Source organism: Asparagus officinalis, chromosome 2 (genome assembly GCF_001876935.1).
Source record: "Asparagus officinalis chromosome 2, Aspof.V1, whole genome shotgun sequence".
In the NCBI taxonomy this organism is placed as follows: Eukaryota; Viridiplantae; Streptophyta; class Magnoliopsida; order Asparagales; family Asparagaceae; genus Asparagus; species Asparagus officinalis.
The window spans coordinates 57,785,957-57,805,026 of NC_033795.1; the positions used below are offsets into that span (position 1 = coordinate 57,785,957).

Sequence of the window (19,070 nt, forward strand, 5' to 3'; positions counted from 1 at the left end):
ATGATCCACTATCTAGTTCATATTGTTTACCCTTGTGTTAGTTTATATATCCTTGCATATATCATATAGTATACCTCTTTGCTAGGATATATCACCTTGTGTATATTGCATATTCTTGCACTTAACTCTTTGTATATCTATCTTGCAAGAATATAACTTGTTAATATATTAATTGGCATAAAATCGGATTAGATTAGCATAAGACCCTAATCACCCCCCTCTAGGGTCTAACAACATAAATATCTAAAAATACCATAAAATTAATACTGAAAAATAACATGCATATACAATATATATTGTTACAATGACAAAACAATACATATCGAAAACGAAGCAAACGACAACAAATTTGCAAATACACTATAAGCAAACCATGAATAAATACTTTACATACTCACAATTGCTATTTAGAATAATCTTTTATATTAGTTATAAAAGAATAATAACCAATGATATGAGATAATGTAACAAAACTAACAAAACTATATAATTAATAACTCAATCCAAACCTAACAACATGAATAAATACTTAAATATCAACATAGAAATACATAGCTCTTAGAAATAACAAAACCAATATGAACATATTAAAACAACCTAAACAAGACAAAACTGACTGATAAGATAATTATGTACTGAAAATGTAAAGGATAAGAATATAGTGCATATGTAGAATATTAAAATCATGAACTTATTAAAGTATATCATAAAATATGAACACTATACAATAATTTAGAACAGAAGTGAAAGATATATGGTATGATAGAAAAGCGTGCACATACACAATATAGATATGCAAAAATATATTTTAAACATAAGAAAAATAATCTGAATATCAGATATAATATGTAATGTATATGAGGAGTCTAGAGCAATGCAAAACATTTAATAACATGATCTGAATAATTGAGATTATATAAGTAATGATATATATTTTTAATAAAAAATATACAATATAACACTATGGGTGATACATTAAATAATGTATAAATGATGCAGAAATCGATACAATTAAATGATTTATAAGTCAAATCAAAGAAATATAGTTATAAAAATAATAACACATAAATAATGACCGGTACGAGGATAGAGGAGAGATACAAAAAAGGGTAATCGCGAAGCGATGGGAAAAGAACCGTGGAAAACTTTGGAGTCAAAGAGTGATAAGATATGGCCGAAATGAAATCTATCAAGAAAATAGGATAAGGGATCAAGAATAGTCTCATGGATTACATATGATATGTGTCTAAATTATCCATTATATTCTCACTAGTGGGAATTCGGGATCGGGACCGGGTCCGTGACTTGCATGGGCCACCAAAAAAACCAGTCACACCCCGCTTCCCAAAATACCCGGGAATCGAAACATGAACAAGGAGAATAAATAAAAATAAATATTTTTCCTAAACCTAATACGCTAAGCGTCAAGAAATAAATAAAATGCGAAGTCATAAGTCCCCGATCACAGTTAGCAAGAATATAATAGACAAACTCAGAATAAAATAATCCATATCACAAGCGAAATCAACATGAACAAAATAATCCATATCAGTCGCCTTTTCTTTTGGGATTTCTTTAGTCGCCTTTTCCTCGAGAATTATTTTTGTAACATGTTTCAACCCCTATGGGCAATGCTAATGAGGTTGCCAGCGATGCTAAGGCGTCTGTATAAGCATTCTGAGCTTGAGGAATATATCCAATGAATAAATCTTTGAACTTCCGAGCTTGCTTTAGCACTGTGAAGTAATACGAGAGTAAATCCTCATTACGTACTTCGTATTCTCCACAGACTTGATTTACGATGAGCTGAAAGTCACCATATGCTTCAAGGTGTTGAATGTTAAGCTGCTCAGCAAATTGCATCCCTAATAGTAGAGCATTATACTTAGCTACATTGTTGGTGCAGGGTGCGATCAAAGAAAATCCTCTTGGAATCACGTGACCGTTTGGAGAGATGAATACTACTCCTACTCTCGTGGTAATTGCTCCTTGAGGGTTTGCTCTGGATGCACCATCAAAGAATAACTTCCACACTTGCATAACTTCTTGGGCTACGCAAGCTTCAGCGACTTCATCAGGTAAGTCTTCATACAACCTAGATGGTCCTGGTACCGGATGATCAGCTAGGAAATCTGCCAATGCTTGACCTTTAACAGCCTTCTGGGGCATGAATTGCATGTCGTATTGCGACAGGAGAATAGCTCATTTTGCTAGTCGGCAATTTAATGAAGATGATTTCGTCATAAAAACTCTCAAAGGATTTAACTTTGAGATGACATGAATGGTTTGTCCAAACAGGTAATATCGCATCTTTTGGACAGCGAACACCAGGGCGAGATATTCTTTTTCTACTGGATTATACCGGTGTTCAGCTCCCATCATGGTCCTACTTAGGTAGTAGATTGCATGCTGTTACCCTTGGTCATTGTTCTGTGCTAATAAAGCTCCAAGAGAATGGTCCATAGCCCTTACGTATAGCAGGAAGGGTTTTCCTGATATCGGGGCCACAAGAACGGGCGGTTGAGTAAGATATCTCTTAATCTCCTCAAATGCCTTCTAGAAGTCTCCATCCCAAACAAAGGATACCCCTTTCTTCATGAGTTTAGAGAAAGGTTGGAAACATCCCGAAAGGTTAGAAATGAATCTCCGGATATAGGCCAACCTACCTTGCAAACATCGGAGCTCCTTGAGGTTCTTTGGAGGTGGCATGTCTTGCATGGCACACACTTTTTTTTGGATCAAGAGAAATTCCTTTGGATAGAATGATAAATCCTAGGAATTTTCCACTAGAGACCGCAAGAAAAGATTTAGTCGAGTTCATCTTTAGCTGATGTGTTCGCATGATGTCGAACATTGTTTTCAAGTCCGTAAGATGATCTCCTTTGTGTTGACTTTTCACCGCTATATCATCAACATAACATTCAATCTTCTTGTGTAAGTGCTCATGAAAGATTGCGTTCATCATCGCGTTGGTAGGTTGCACCTGTATTTTTCAATCCGAAGGGCATCACTGTGTAGCAATATACCCCTAATGGTGTTCTGAAGGCAGTATGCTTTTCGTCTTCAGGGTACATTTTGATCTGATTGTACCCTAAGAATCCATCCATGAAAGACATCCTCTCATATTCGCAAGTGTTGTCGGTCATGACATCCATGATGGGAAGTGGAAACTCGTCTTTTGGGCAGGCTACATTGAGGTCACGAAAGTCAATACATATCCGGACTTCACTATTTTCTTGGGTACTGGAACAATGTTGGCTACCTAATTAGGATATTGTTCCTCTCTAACAAAGTCCGAATCAATAAGTTTTTTGACTTCTGACTCAATTGCTTCCATGATCTCTGGACGAAACCGGTGTTGCTGTTATTTAATGGGTTTTGTATCCGGATCAATATTGAGACGATGCATGGCTACTTTTGGGTCAAGGCCAGACATGTCTTCATAATTCAAAGCAAAGACATCTATATATTCTTGAATGAGAGATATAAGATCTTCTTTCTTAAAGGGTAATAAGCTTTCACTTTTGAAGATAGGTTTAGGGTCAAATTCATCTCCCATGTTGACCTAGATCACTTTATCTTCAGTACGTGACTCATGCTGTTCGAAACGCATATCCCACAAGATGGTAAGGCGTTTGATCCAAAGGTTGTTGGTTGATTCGATTAATTCTTCGTCACCCCCCGTGTCTTCATCTGAGTGACCAGTTGAAACCATGTTAACGGTTAAACTTTTAAAGAAAGGTCCGACACTAACATCGGATTCCCCTGATAATGTCCCGGATGAATGGTCTTGACACAGACAGACATCGGTTTCATTTTCTGAAAGGGAAGGGGTCATGATATAACCCACACCTCTTCCAATCTTTTGATAGTAATCAGGAGGTTTTCCATCGGGGGTGGGAGACATTCGAACTGGTGTTCGCCTTCCTTTCCCGAAGTTTAACCCTTTCTTCTCATTAAAGTTATAACTCATTTGTTTCATCAAATAGATGGAATTGGTTTCATGATAATGGAATTGAGGAACCCCATTATCTTCTTCTGAACTTTCCTGCTTGAGTAATCTATGTGTGACTTTACCGAAGTAGATCGGCTTCTGCCCTTTTCTTTTGAACGGAACTTTGAAGAAAGCCTTCTGGGCATCTTCCATTTCTCTATCTGTAGTGAAGGATGACTTAATCGGCAATGTAAGTGATGCCTCTACGCATAATATGCGCCACGGGTCGGCACCTGCATCGGTATCATTCTCTATTTGTTCATTTTTAGAGGGCACATCAGACAAGTACGGCAAAATAAAATCTTCATTAATGCACCACTCGCCTTCGCTCGGTACATTATTATTGCTCTCAACCTGACCCATTACATTGAAATTTAACTCCCATGGACAATCTTCTTTAGGCTTTGGCTCGATGTTGGCTTCGTGGCCACTGTCAGCATGTTCTTCAGCTTTCTCCTGAGATTCCAAGTAGAAGAAAGAATCTGTGTGGAAGTTTTCTACCCCTCTGAAAGGGCGCTTCTCAGCGATCAAGGTTCGGACTTCTCCTTTATCATTAACATACTTCATAACCTGATATAGGGTAGACGAAACAATGCAGTTTGCATGAATGCATGGTCACCCTAACAACAAATTATAAGATATGTCTGCATCTATAATGTAACAAGTCACTTCAAACTTGAGATCTCTTATTTGAGACCTGAGCTTGATCTTCCCTAGGCGTGAGTGCTGTTGGCATTGAAACCGAAGATAGTGGTCTGGGTGGTGTTTAACCGATGCATGAGAATCCCTAATACTTGCATGACCTTGTAAGGCATAATGCTAAGTGTTGAGCCTAGGTCGACTTGGACACGACTAATCTCAGAGGACCTAATATACCCTGTGTAGTATAATGGTCTGTCATGTTTATGTTTTACCTGCATATCGTCCTAAGTGAACGATATGCATGGTAGACTTCTTGCTGCTTGCAGACATTACAGGTAGGACTGGGCTTCAGAAGCTTCAAGAGTCGGAGTAACATGTGTAATAAACCTTTCCGTGTTCGTTAAAGCTTCGATTAGAGCTTCCTTGGTGGTTTTGGGCAATCGTAGGAGCTCATAGAGAGTAATCCTGGTAGGAATGTTGGCCAACTGCGCCATGACGTTGAATTGGAAGGGAGCGCTCGATTCCCTGGCTTTCTAGAAAAGATTTTTATTATACCTGGTTTCTTTCTGCTTTCCTTTATTGGTTAACTTATGAGGGACAAAACCCCCAGCGTCTTGGAGCTATTCTTCTGTTTCTTGAGCATGTTGATCATAGTTCCTTAGATAAGTTTTTCCTGACCGGGTGCTAGGGTTGCCTCCTTGATCTACTGCAAGACAAATCCTCTCTTCTTCTGAGTCCGTGAGAGGTTTGACATGATCATCACTCTTATTAATAGAGGGGCTAATCATGTTGGATGACTTAGCCTTACCTCTTTTCTTTTTGGATGAGGTGTTCATCTACTGTTGGTCTTCAACCAGATCGGGATGGACCTACATGATCTCCCCTTCCCAGGTAGTGAGGAGTACCAACCCTTTATCTTTCAGACCATATGGGTCAGTGTTTTTTCATATGCATTTCCCTTTTATAGATGGGGATAACTCCATCTGCAGCGGTAGCCGGAGGGAAGTTATCGAACTGGACCGCTATCAAATTAGTAGATACAGTCTTCTGCTCGGACTTTAATGTAAGTACATTAGCATTCACCAAATTTTGTGGGATATCCTTGAAAACATAGCATTTTCTGGTAGGATGTCCCAGAAACCTGTGATAACGGCAGTAATTAGGATCGCCCACTTTTCCTGCCTCATCTAGTTTCTTGATCTCGGGAAGTTGTAGTTTATTGTTCTTCCGAAGTAGTTGGAACAAAGTGTTCACATGCTCCTATTTAAACGAGTACTGCTTAGGCACTCTTTGCTGATTTGGTGCTTTTCCTTGCTTGGCAGGTGATGCCTACGTGCTGGCATCGGCAGCCAAAGTCTCCTTTCCCTTGGACCGCAGAGTATTGTTTTGGTAGCGTTGTTGTTGTGGCTTAGGTTGGGTAGCTTCTTCAGCTTTGACCTGAGCAATGATTACTTTGGCTTTTTCTCCTTAAGAAACAAATTGTCTCCAGGAGCAACATTCCGCCACCCTCATTTGAGCAAGGAGCTGGGTCTGCAAGTTATGCCTGCAAGTTTCGACCAAAGTAGATTGGGTCATACCTGATGGGCACCGTAATGCCAAGCTGTGGAATCTTTCCACATAAGTCTTGATGGACTCTCCCTTCCTCTGCTTGGTGACTAGAAGGGTCGGGACAAACACTTCCGTATCATCTTCAAAAAATCTGGCTAAGAAGAGTCTTTCCAAATCCACCCATTTTTTAATAGATCCAGTAGACAGTTTTATAAACCATTCGAAGGCAACTCCTTTAAGAGTGCTGATAAATAGAAGAGTCAGAATGGCGCCGTTTGCTACCACATCTCCGGTCTGTGACTTGAAGTAGTAGATGTGTTGATTTGGCGATCCTATACCGTCGAAAGGTTGCAAGGTCGGGCCTTAAATTTTGGTGGATAGGGAGTNCAGCAGGATAAGGTCGTACTACTCCTTCCTCGTTAAGCTCGCTCCTGTTAGCAATCGCATTGAGGCGAGCCTCTAGTTCATCCATCTTAGACGACTGAGGATTTTGCTCCTTATCTGTTTCTTTCACATTTTCAGATGAAGACTCTAGGTTGTGAGTCTCACATTCCGAATTTTGTTTTCCCTTCGAAATTATCCTCCGGGAAGATTCAGGTTTTTGGCCTCTTTCTGTAAGGAGCTGGGCCAGCATATCCTTCACTTGGACAAGCGTCTCTTGTTGTGCCTGGATCATAACGTGATGTTCATTAACTATCTTTGCTAAGTCGTTGGAGCTTCCAGTCATGTAAACGGGAGTCTCACGTGCCACGACGGAGCTTGAGGATTGAGAATCCGCAATTACTGAATGTTCATCATCTGAAGCAATCCCCTCGGCTAATCTTTGATAGCTAATTGGGCGGATAGCTCCTGTATAAGTCTGAGTGCGCCGATATACTCCTTCAAACTCGTCACAAATTTCCTGGATAGTCAGGGAATAACTTATCTCCGACTCATCAGAACTAGGAGCTGAAGCCTTCCCTCTGCCGATCACGTTAATAGTGACTTCAGGATATTCAGTTTTAGAAATCTTCTTCTTATGATGATGCTGTCGTTTGACAGGTCTAACGACATTTGTCAATCGATCAAATACTAATTGTCGAGGCGTGAATGCGCAACAGTGGCATTCCGAGAGGACTGCGAAAATAAGCCGCTCACATTGACATGAATGAGTTGTTTGTTGCGCAGGTCTCCCTCTCGATAGTAATTCCCGCAAATTAGAGACTTAGGAGGAATCTTTCACCGAGCGTGAGGATGGAGAACACCCTGCCCTTGAGTGGGTAAGATTGGTTCTTGTCGGATGTGAATTTTAAACTCATATTAACTTCCTTGAACTTGGCGGACCATGTCGTGTTCTGGAGAAGAAACTCGAGGGTCAAGTTTAGATTTGTAAACACTAGGCCTAGGCCTGCATTTAGTTGATGGAACAAACCCTTGAGGGTCGTGTTTTGGTTAGACACACCCATGGGGTGTGCATTTGATTAATGAAACAGACCCCTGAGGGTCATGTTTTGGTTGAACGTACCCCTGAGGGTTGCGTTTGGTTGGTGAAACAGACCCCTGAGGGTCATGTTTTGGTTGAACGCACCCCTGAGGGATTCATTTGGTTGGTAAAATAGACCCCTGAGGACTGTGTTTTGGATGAACAATGCGCCACTAGGGGTCTCATTTAAGTTGTATCATGCGAGGCTCGTAATTGGGCTCGTTACCACGAAGTGTGCGTTCAGAGGTAGAGACGCAGCACTCGGGCAGAGACTCAAAAATACGATCTTCACGTTGGGCAAGAGATCGACTGTTTCGCAAGTGTGCTTGCCGTATGGATCTTCTCCTTCGTCGAGCAGCGTTCTTCTTGGCTTGTTTCAGAGCCTTGGCAGTGACGTCATCGGTGTTGATAGAGCTCGCCTCCTCTATAGGCCTCTTATAACCCGTCACACGTTGTGATGACGTAGGCATGGGATTTTCAACTTGCTAAACAAGTTTGATAGAGGCTAAGCCCACTCCTTTAGAGGAGGGGTTGTTTGATAAATCTTGGTCAAAGGAGAGTGCTTTCTTTGGTATTTCTGCAACAATTGGATCTTTTATCTCTTTAGAGATCTTGCGGACATTGTGTCTAGTCTTGGGGCTAAACGATCCAGAGGAGAGGGCTTCCTCGTACCTGGCTTGATCAAACTCTACCACGAGAGTTTCGATAGTTGTTCCAGTGAGATGAACATCGGATTACGCCACCACTTCTTCGTTAGAGAAGCTCATCCCCAACGAAGTCGCCATCTTTTGTTTGTGGAAAATTTGTGAAATGAAAATGAAAGAACTGTGTTTGATTTTAGTCTCGCTAACTGCTTAGAAAAATAATGTTTACAACTCTCTTAATCTCAATTATAATTTAGATTCCCTGATTACAAAAGAGAAGAGAATTGATCTGAATTCTCCCCTTTGTTTAATTTTGGGTTCTTCACGGTGGCAATGGAGTGCCTCCCTCGAATGCTCGCGTCGAGTTTGCTCTCTGTTGATGATCCGCAAGTCTCAATTCACTGGAACGATTGAACTAAACTTTCTTTGCAAGTATGAAAAGAACTCTTAATGAGTTTATAACTCTGAACGAGTTTACACTCTGTGAAAAGAGTTGTTCGAACAGAAAATTCGGTTAATAGCCAAGTGTTAAAACTCTCTGTTGTTGGATGATGCTCTAAGATCTGATCTCTTTGTTGCAAAGATCTAATCTTCAGAAGATAGAAACTTACCCAAAACCGAACTCTTAAGAAAATTCGATTAGGAAATCCTCTCATATCTTCTCAATCGAGCCAAACGAACCTTGCCTTCCCCCCGATCACTGGATAATCCGATCCCAAAACCAAAAACCAGCCTCCCACTCTGTTGAGTTTGTTAAGATTTTATAGGAAGATAATGGGTGTAACTGACCCCTTAATCCGCTCCTAAGTGGGCGAGATTCCCTCAAATCATGGGGAAAACGATTCTAAAACCGTTCAGCTTGTGTTTGAACGAGTCAAACGCCCAGGTTGGCGTTCGGGGCCCTAACTTTGCGTATTAGGCTTGAGACACAGAGTTGGACGTCTGCCGGAGGTTGAAAACGCAGGAGCCGCCTGTGTTTCGATGTTAGAATGTAGAGGTGAGCTCTGTGTTTAGAAGAAATTGTTGACTTGTAATATCTTTTGTAGAGCATTACAAAGACCGTTGTTCTATAATCTTCACTTTAGTTATTTGAGATGTGAGAGTCATCGGATTGTAACTCTCACAGTTGATTATGAAGGCCATTGAATCAGAGCTTTCATCAGTCGTTGTAAAGGTCGTTGAATTGTAACATTTCTCGATCTACGTGAAAATCCTCCAATTGTAACTTTCATTTTGTTGACATGAAAGTCGTCTGATTCTAACTTTCATTGTCAAGATGTTATTTGAAATTTGATAGGGATCAACTATCTGTTATGATTTTTAGACAGCCTACGTCACTCCTCTTGAAACTGACTCCGTCTCTCACCACACACTTCTCTCGGGGTACAAGTATATTACAAAATGATCTCACAATGAAGGCTCAATACAAATAATATGTTCTCTACAATAGATGAGAACTCAATGTAAGCTCACACTCTAAGTCACACAATCTCACAACCCTAATTATATTGTGTATGGAAATACAATAAGCTTAATAGGTTGTGTGTGAACAATGAGTATAATCAAAACAAACTAAACTCAAAGTAAATCTAGGTTATGGAAATTATAATCAAAATAATAAATAGCTAGAATGAGTTTAGGAAAACTTCTCTATGATGATAAGAGAGAGAGAGAGAGAGAGAGAGAGAGAGATGAGTTGAATGCCCAAACACCAAAGAATGATCTCCTCAAGCTCTTGTAAAAATTTCTTCACAAACAAACTCTTAAACAAACTTAAAAACCCTTAAACAAACTTGTAAAACTCTTTTAAAACTTTTCTCTTAGTTAGTTTTAGGTCTGAGGTATGAGGGGTGTTTATAGAGATCCCAAAACACAAGAAAAATAAAGCAAAAAAACCAAAAACCCAAAACAGGAAAAAGCTGGAAAAACTAGCCGTTAGAGGCCGTTAGTCGACTGATGAACAGTATCAGACGACTGATGAGCCGACCGTTGCAGGCAGTTCACAGCTCATTGGTCAACTGAAGACCTCATCAGTCGACTAGTAAACTCATCAGTCGATGATAGTTCATCAGTCGTAAAAATAGAAACTTTTGATAATTCTAGGCTATTTCACCAGTCAACTGATAACAAGTTATCAACGTGATTAAAATATTAAATCTGATTTTTGAAGTGTCTTTAAAAATAGCAAATAAATTCTAAAAAATGTAAAACTTTGGAAAATATTTATAAACATGTTACAAAAGGAATTTTTAGAATTGCACTTTCCAATTGTAAAATCTTATCATTTTTCAAAACTAGTCCAAAACATGAAAATACAAAACACATGTTTTTGTCATTTTGACTTAAACAAACTTTTGAAACTTTATAAAATGATTTTATAGATTTGACATAAAATATAAATTATTGTTGTTAAGTCTATAAACAAGAAATACAATATTTTCTCAAAATTATATACTTTATTCATTCTTTCAAAACCAATGAACATGAATTCATACCAAACACATATAAACATGAAACAAAAATGTATTTTCTAATTATATTCATTTGTTTCATATTTAAACTAGAAAACCATAAAACCAAAATGTGTGTATATATAAAACTATATATATATATACATAGAAACTAACAAAATGTATGTGTATATGATATTGAGATTAAAGTACCAACACACATAATACAAAACCTAAACTATTTACCCAAGCAATCTTGATCTTTAATGAGCTTATCTTAGTAAACTTACGGATGAAACTTAAACTTGGATCTTGTCTTTAATTGCATTGCTTCATACCGATATTCCTTCCATCCTCCAAAGGATATGATCGTGAAAGCTCTATTACATCTATCCTCCAATTGATTGTTTGTCTAGAATAAATACAAAAATACAAGCACTAAACAAACAATATTAGTTATAAATTGTTTGTTAAAACATCATCAAAACAAGAAGGCCAACAATCTCCCTCTTTTTGATGATGACAAATAATTTACAAAAAGAGATATGCATGATAGGAAATGAATACATAAATTAGAATTATCATGCATATAAACAAGGAAGTATATACTCACAATATTTCTCCTACTTTGATAACATCAAAAATAGGAAAATGATAAGAGAGCGAAGACTCCCCCTACCTACAAGCACGGTGAGTATAAAAATAACATATATAGTGAAAAGCTCCCCCTATCAAAATGCCTTAATGAATATATGCAATAAAGACCAAGGCAAATATGTGTGAGCAAGCATAGATATAGAAAACATGCTAAGTATAACTCACATACAAAAAGACAATGAGAGCACATATTGATATGTCATTATGAAAGAGAAAACATAAAAATCATATGAAAATAGATTTATGAAAACAAATGAATAGGAAACATGAGAATCATGAAAAAAATTTCAAATAGAAACAAATCACTCAAATGAAATCATAAATCAAAATTTAAGTCATAAAAGTAAAATTTTCAAAACAAAGAAATGAAAAATAAAACATTAAAAATCTTGGTTTAAAAAATCAAAATGGATTTAGCAGCCAAACACTTGTGGTGCCCAAAGATTTAGGGATATGACCCTTATCATTAAAGCTTAATGTCGTAGGGTTATGAACTCAATTGGATGCATATAGTGCGTTAATCCGGTCAAAATAATATTCTTACAAATGACCATTCCGATTGTAATATGTGCAATGAAAGCGACCCATTTATTTTTGTTGACCATATGACAGTGCACTGAAAACATTAGAAAATTTGCAAACATGGATGGTCTTTTAGATTTATTTTACAAATGAGAAACATTATCAAACAAAGGTGGTCTTATTGGAACATTTTGTAAAAGGGAAGCTTTTTGCAAATCAAAACAAAATTTTACAAGATGTCCAAACCTACCACAAACATTATACTTAAAAACATGTGATCTACTAGAAACATTTGGCAAACTAGATTTTCTTTTTAAATCAAAACAATATTTGGACAAATGACCAAAACGACCATAATAATCACATTTAAACACACTAGCATGCTTATGATGAGCATTTGATGCATGTGCATGTGTGTGTGATGAAGAAACTTGATGGAATGCACAAGAATTATATTTCTTGATGGGCTTTTATGTATTATAACAAAATTTAGCAATATGGCCTTTTCGGTCACAAATGGAATACTTGTAAATTTTGTTATACATGTGTGCATAGTGTGTAGGTTTCTTAGAAGAGTTTGCATTAGACTTTGCACACAAGTTCATAAGCTTGTTATGATTAACAATGCATGTTTTTAGTGTAGAATCAAGAGATGATATGTGATCCTTAATAAGATTCAATTCATCATTAGGTGCATATGCATTGATACTAGAAGTAGAAAGAGCATGATCATTCTTAAATGAATCAAATTCATTTCTAATATTTTCTACTTCTAATATGGTATTAATTTTAGCATGAGATAAGCTAGCAATGGATGAGGTTAATTTTTCATTTTCCAATATTGACATATCATTATTTTCTTTAAGCATCAAATTTTCTTCTTGAATGATATTAAAATTGGAAGCTAGCTTCTCATGATCGGATTTCAAAATGACATGCTTGCTTTTTAAGTCAATAAAATTTTTATGCAACTTAGTGTAGGCATGCATTAACCTATCATATGCACAAGTGAGTTCATTAATTGATATATCACTATCGGATTCCGAATCGTTTACCACACTAGGATTATTCCCTAATGGACGTGTGTATGATGCTCCAATGGAACTTGAAGAGGAAGCCTCCAAAGCTTGTCGGATCGCCTCCAAGTCCCCTTGATGTGATTCAATAAATTTTCATAAGGTGTAAGTACTATCAAAATGAACAAACTTGTTAGACATATATGAATTAAAAGCATTTACCAAGTATTCTAACAAAATCTTATTCATTGTAAATAATCTTTTATCATTTTTATTCCACTTGGATTTCTCCGAAGTGGACACAATATAAGCATCATCTATAATTTCTCATAAATCAAAATATCTAGAGCTAACAAATATCTTAAATCTAGAACATCATTGGGCATAGGGAAATCATTCAATTTAGGAGCAACATTTATATCATAGCCTAAACAAGGTGCACAATGCATGTTCATAATATATATAAGTATGCAAGCAATATGAAAAAAATCAAAACAAGATTAGCAACAATATAAAGCTTGGATCTTTAATTCAAGACGGTTAAACCACTAATCAAAGAGCACCAAGCTCTGATACCAATTGTTAGACCCTAATGCCACTAGGAAAGAACCCTAGAGGGGGAAATAAGGTTTATGCTAATCTAATCCGATTTAATACCAATTAAAACTAATTAACAAATATATTCTAGCAAGAATGATATACAATAATTAAATGCAATGATATACAATATAAACAAGGGAGAAATAACATGAACCAATGGCGATATGAAATGCAACAAAGCACAAAAGAAATACGCCAAGGCAAACGTGAACACAAGGAAATGATCACGAAGTTCGATCTTTCCGACCTACGTCTCCGCTCCCCACTCCCGGGGAGAATCCACTACACAATAGGTTTTCGACGTTCACCCAAAAACGTTTACACCTCATACTCGGTTTTCTAGCTCATCGAAAACTTTACAGTCAACACTCTTGCAATCCCGTTGTACACCCTCTAAGTGTTATCTCTAGCATGTGTCCTTCTTCAAGTGCTCGGATTTACGATCTCTTTCTAGGCTTTACTACCGATGCCACTCCTCTTAGGACTGACCCCGTCTCTCACCACACACTTCTCTCAGTGTACAAGTGTATTACAAATTGATCTCACAATGAAGGCTCAATACAAATAATTTGTTCTCTACAATAGATGAGAACTCAATGTAAGCTCACACTCTAAGTCACACAATCTCACAATCCTAATTATACTGTGTATGAAAATACAATAAGCTCAATAGGTTGTGTGTGAACAATGAGTATAATCAAAACAAACTAAACTCAAAGTAAATCTAGCTTATAGAAATTATAATCAAAACAATAAATAGCTAGAATGAGTTTAAGAAAACTTCTCTATGATGACAAGAGAGAGAGAGATGAGTTGAATGCTCAAAAACCAAAGAATGATCTCCTCAAGCTCTTGTGAAAATTTCTTCACAAACAAACTCTTAAACAAACTTAAAAACCCTTAAACAAACTTGTAAAACTCTTTTAAAACTTTTCTCTTAGTTAGTTTTAGGTCTGAGGTATGAGGGGTATTTATAAAGACCCTAAAACAAAAGAAAAACAAAACAAAAAGACCAAAAACCCAAAACAGAACAAAGCTGAAAAAATTAGCTGTTAGAGACCGTCAGTCGACTGATGAACAATATCAGTCGACTGATAAGCCGATTGTTACAGGCAGTTCACAGCTCATCGGTCGACTGAAGACCTTATCAGTGGACTGGTAAACTCATCAGTCGACTAATAGTTCTTCTTAGACGATCCAAGTACCGACATATGAAGGAAATCTGGATATTGCTCATCAAACTCTTGAAGCTGGTGATGAAAACTTTTGCCATTACAGAACGTTCGGTCATAGCGGCCCATCTAGCTATCGCTTCCTCCGCTTGGTCGAAAAGCCTGAAGTCTGGAGCCCACCTCACCTCTCCCCTTCACACCATTGAAGCTTATAGAGAAAGAAATTCGAAAACAAAAACTTTTGATAATTCCAGGCAATTTTATCAGTCGACTGATAACAAGTTATCAGCCTGATTAAAACAGTAAATCTAATTTTTGAAGTACCTTTAAAAATAGTAAATAAATTCTAAAAAATGTAAAACTTTGGAAAATATTTATAAACATGATAATAAACATGTTACAAAAGGAATTTTTAGAATTGTACTTCCCATTATAAAATCTTATCATTTTTCAAAACTAGTCCAAAACATAAAAATACAAAACACATGTTTTTGTTATTTTGACTTAAACAAACTTTTGAAACTTTATAAAATAATTTTATAGACTTGACATAAAATATAAATTGTTGTTGCTAAGTCTATAAACAAGAAATACAATATTTTCTCAAAATTATATATTTTATTCATTCTTTCAAAACCAATGTAAGTCTATAAACAAGAAATACAATATTTTCTCAAAATTATATATTTTATTCATTCTTTCAAAACCAATGAACATGAATTCATACCAAACACATATAAACATGAAACAAAAATGTATTTTCTAATTATATTTATTTGTTTCATATTTAAACTAGAAAATCATAAAACCAAAATGTGTGTATATATATAACTATATATATATATACATAGAAACTAACAAAATGTGTGTGTGTATATGATATTGAGCTTAAAGTACCAACACACATAATACAAAACCTAAACTATTTACCCAAGCAATCTTGACCTTCAATGAGCTTGTCTTGGTAAACTTGCGAGTGAAGCTTGAACTTGGATCTTGTCTTTAATTGTATTGTTTCATACTGATATTCCTTCCATCCTCCAAAGGATATGATCGTGAAAGCTCTATTCCATCCATCCTCCAACTGATTGTTTGTCTAGAATAAATACAAAAACACAAGCACTAGACAAACAATATTAGTTGTAAATTATTTGTTAAAACATCATCAAAACAAAAAAGCCAACACTCATGGCATAAAGTCGGAATAGAGATCTAGTCTTAGCTTTTAGATGCCACATGAACTGTACTTGTTTCTATAATATTATCTGGTTTTCTTATTTCTCTTATATATCCAAGCCTTATTCAATCCATCTATATCCCTACCTAAATCTTGTTTGACAAAAACTAGGCTAGGATTATTTCTAGTTTTATTGGTTCAATTTTGACCTTAAAATTGGGCCTCGATTTATCTACACCTTGGAGCGTAACTAACCTGGTTAAGACCGAATTTCGTTTACGGGCAGTGGCCAAACTTAACCTGAGATACTGCATTAAAATCTAAGTTAATTTTAAATCCATAATAAAAGGTATCAAGATCAAAAGTGGAGGAGTATGCGTGATAACTTAACTGGTATATTCTGCAGGGACTCATTTTCTCTCTTTTTTCTGGAAGCAAAAATAGGGCAAGAAGAACTATTCATTTTTATCTTGCATTAGTTTAAATTCATCCCAGATTTCATTGAAACCTTTTGCTAGATATCAACCTTGAAATATCAGAATATCTTTAGGAATCATAGAGCATTTTCCATTTTACTGTAGATGTTCTTTCATCGCATTTGCATGTAATGATATTGTTTTCAGGTTTACTTTATTTACATCTAGATTAGCGATAACAGATCTGAGGTAGAGCTTAGATCTGAGGTGCGCGCACGGCAGTAGCCTAAGTAGTGATTTCGAGATATAATCTTGGTATCATAGGAAGTGTAGAGTTTTTAATGATACCATTTGAAACTCTATGCTGCAAAGATGTGATCTCATCATGACAAGCATATCCCGGTCCGAATTCTAGGCGCCTGAGGTTGTATTCTTTATGGTACGCCGTACGGGTTATGACTCCACAAGAACAATAGCCACATCAACCACAATCAAACTAGTACCCAGTATTAAAACCTGAATATGATATTAGCGCAAATGAAACGGTACACTAACTTCAATTTATTCATCTCAAACACACAGACCTTCTCACGCATCGCTATAAATGTAAATCTCGAAACTTAAACAAAAGAAACAAACCGATCTTCCAATAAATCAAGAACGGAAGAGGACGAGGAAACAACTTAGGGAAGAAAATTGTAAAGCAGCAGAAAAAAAAAATAGAGGAAATATAACCATGTTCTCCATCACTCCGTTCTTCAGTCTTGATGTGTTGTCGTTGGCAGCATTCTCTGCTTCGTCTCCTAAAAAGCCTAGTACCTGTAGTGAGGAGGCTTGTAGGGACCCTCTACGGGGACGCTGATGTAGTCTGCCTGTGAAGGGCTGAGCTTTGTTAGACGAGCTCCAAGCTTTCCCAAATGAAGGGCGGCCACCTTCTCATCTAAATGCTTGGGAAGCACATACACCTTCTTCTCATACTTGCCGCTCGCCTTCTCCTTCCACAATTCCAGCTGAGCAATCACCTGCAACATTCACATTGTTTCCATTTCAACACAAGTCAAGTTTCACAAATTAAGCTCGTAATTAGTATATAGTGCATTACACAATGTGGTGGGAAACAAATATTACCAAGTGTGAATTTATAAGTACGATTTATGGAGGTCCATGAGAGGTGCATTATGATTTTACCTCTATAAAAGAGTTGGCAAATGCACATATCCATGATAGCGTGAGTCAATTGAATTGACTCCTTAAACCAGAAAGATCTGTTCAGACTGAAGGTCCTATGTTGCAGTGAAAATTTAGCTAGAATTCAAGAAGTTTTTCTTTTAATCCATCATGCAGTTACAGAGATGCACGTCCTAAAAGCTATGATACAAGATTGACACTCTAACCATGAAATTTAACGTATATACTATTGGCTAAAGCAGTGTGCTCTAATTGTGCAAATTAATTTAAAGATGTATATATGAAGTGAAACATGATACCTGGTTGGTGAAGGAGCAGGACATGACGAAGCTAGGGTGACCAGTGGCACACCCAAGGTTCATGAGTCTTCCCTCAGCAAGAACAATGATTCCAGTCTTAGTATCGGGGAACACCCATCGGTCAGTCTGGGGCTTGATGGTGATTCTCTTGACTCCAGGATATGTCTCAAGTCCATGCATGTCGATCTCATTGTCGAAGTGACCAATGTTGCAGACAATAGCATTGTTCTTCATCTTCCTCATGTGATCCACCATGATGATGTCCTTGTTGCCGGTGGTGGTAACAAAGATATCGGCGTCAGAGACAACATCTTCAAGGGTGAGGACTTGGAGACCCTCCATCAAGGCTTGGAGGGCACAGATAGGGTCGATTTCTGTGACAATGACACGGGCACCAGCTTGCTTGAGGGCAGAAGCACAACCCTTACCCACATCACCATAACCACAGACAACTGCGACCTTGCCAGCAATCATGACATCAGTGGCCCTCATCAGACCATCGGGAAGAGAATGACGGCATCCATAGAGATTGTCAAACTGTTGAAGCCAATAAACAAAGAAGTAATACAGTTATTATTAATTAATTAAGGAGCACTGAAGACATAAATCAAGCATTCAGATATGATGGATCACAGGCTGTGGAATTGACTTAGGAAGATCAATAACCTTGGGCCGCAAGCTGTTAAAAACAAACTAGTGTTGCAGCTTAAAGAAAAGCATTACATTTTGTATTAAATAGATTTGATAATGGGCTTAAACAACAGTAACTAGGAAAAGGATTCAGGTTGATAATTAGTCATTCATAAGGGTGGTATGATCTGAACCAGATCTGCTAACTAGAGTAAAATCACTAATTAACCAAGTATGCCCATACCATCAATCAAACTACAAATTCCATATGCATATATCACAAAATCAGACCTCTATGATTTTGGATATGTGTTTTGAAGGGGCAGGGGAAGGAATTGGATGGTTACAATGCTAACCATTCAAATGTTGTGTTTGATTACAATTTCAAGTAGCAAGGGAAGAGGAGGGAAGTGGAGGGGAGGGCTAAAAAATAGCAAATTCACCCACTTTCTTAACCCTCCCAAAGTGGATGGATTATGAGGGCAGGGATTGGGTTTTCACTTTTAAGTGTATTGGTAATGTTGCTTTCTCTTTTCTTTCCATTTTCTACTCTAAACAAACACAAATTGGCTCCATCCTCTCCATTCTCTAGTTGTCTATCTAAACACGATTAGTTTCATCACACTCCCACCCTCTCCATCCCCTTCCTAGAT

At 37.2% G+C, this 19,070-nt stretch overlaps 1 protein-coding gene and 1 pseudogene across 1 annotated transcript; both read right to left on the bottom strand.

The window, feature by feature from the left end:
• LOC109831209 lies at positions 1,576–2,178 on the bottom strand. Its single transcript, XM_020398546.1, has one exon. The coding sequence runs from the start codon at positions 2,176–2,178 to the stop codon at positions 1,576–1,578; it is 603 nt and encodes a 200-aa protein (XP_020254135.1).
• Positions 16,808–19,070, bottom strand: part of LOC109831210 — a 10,009-nt pseudogene continuing 7,746 nt past the window's right edge.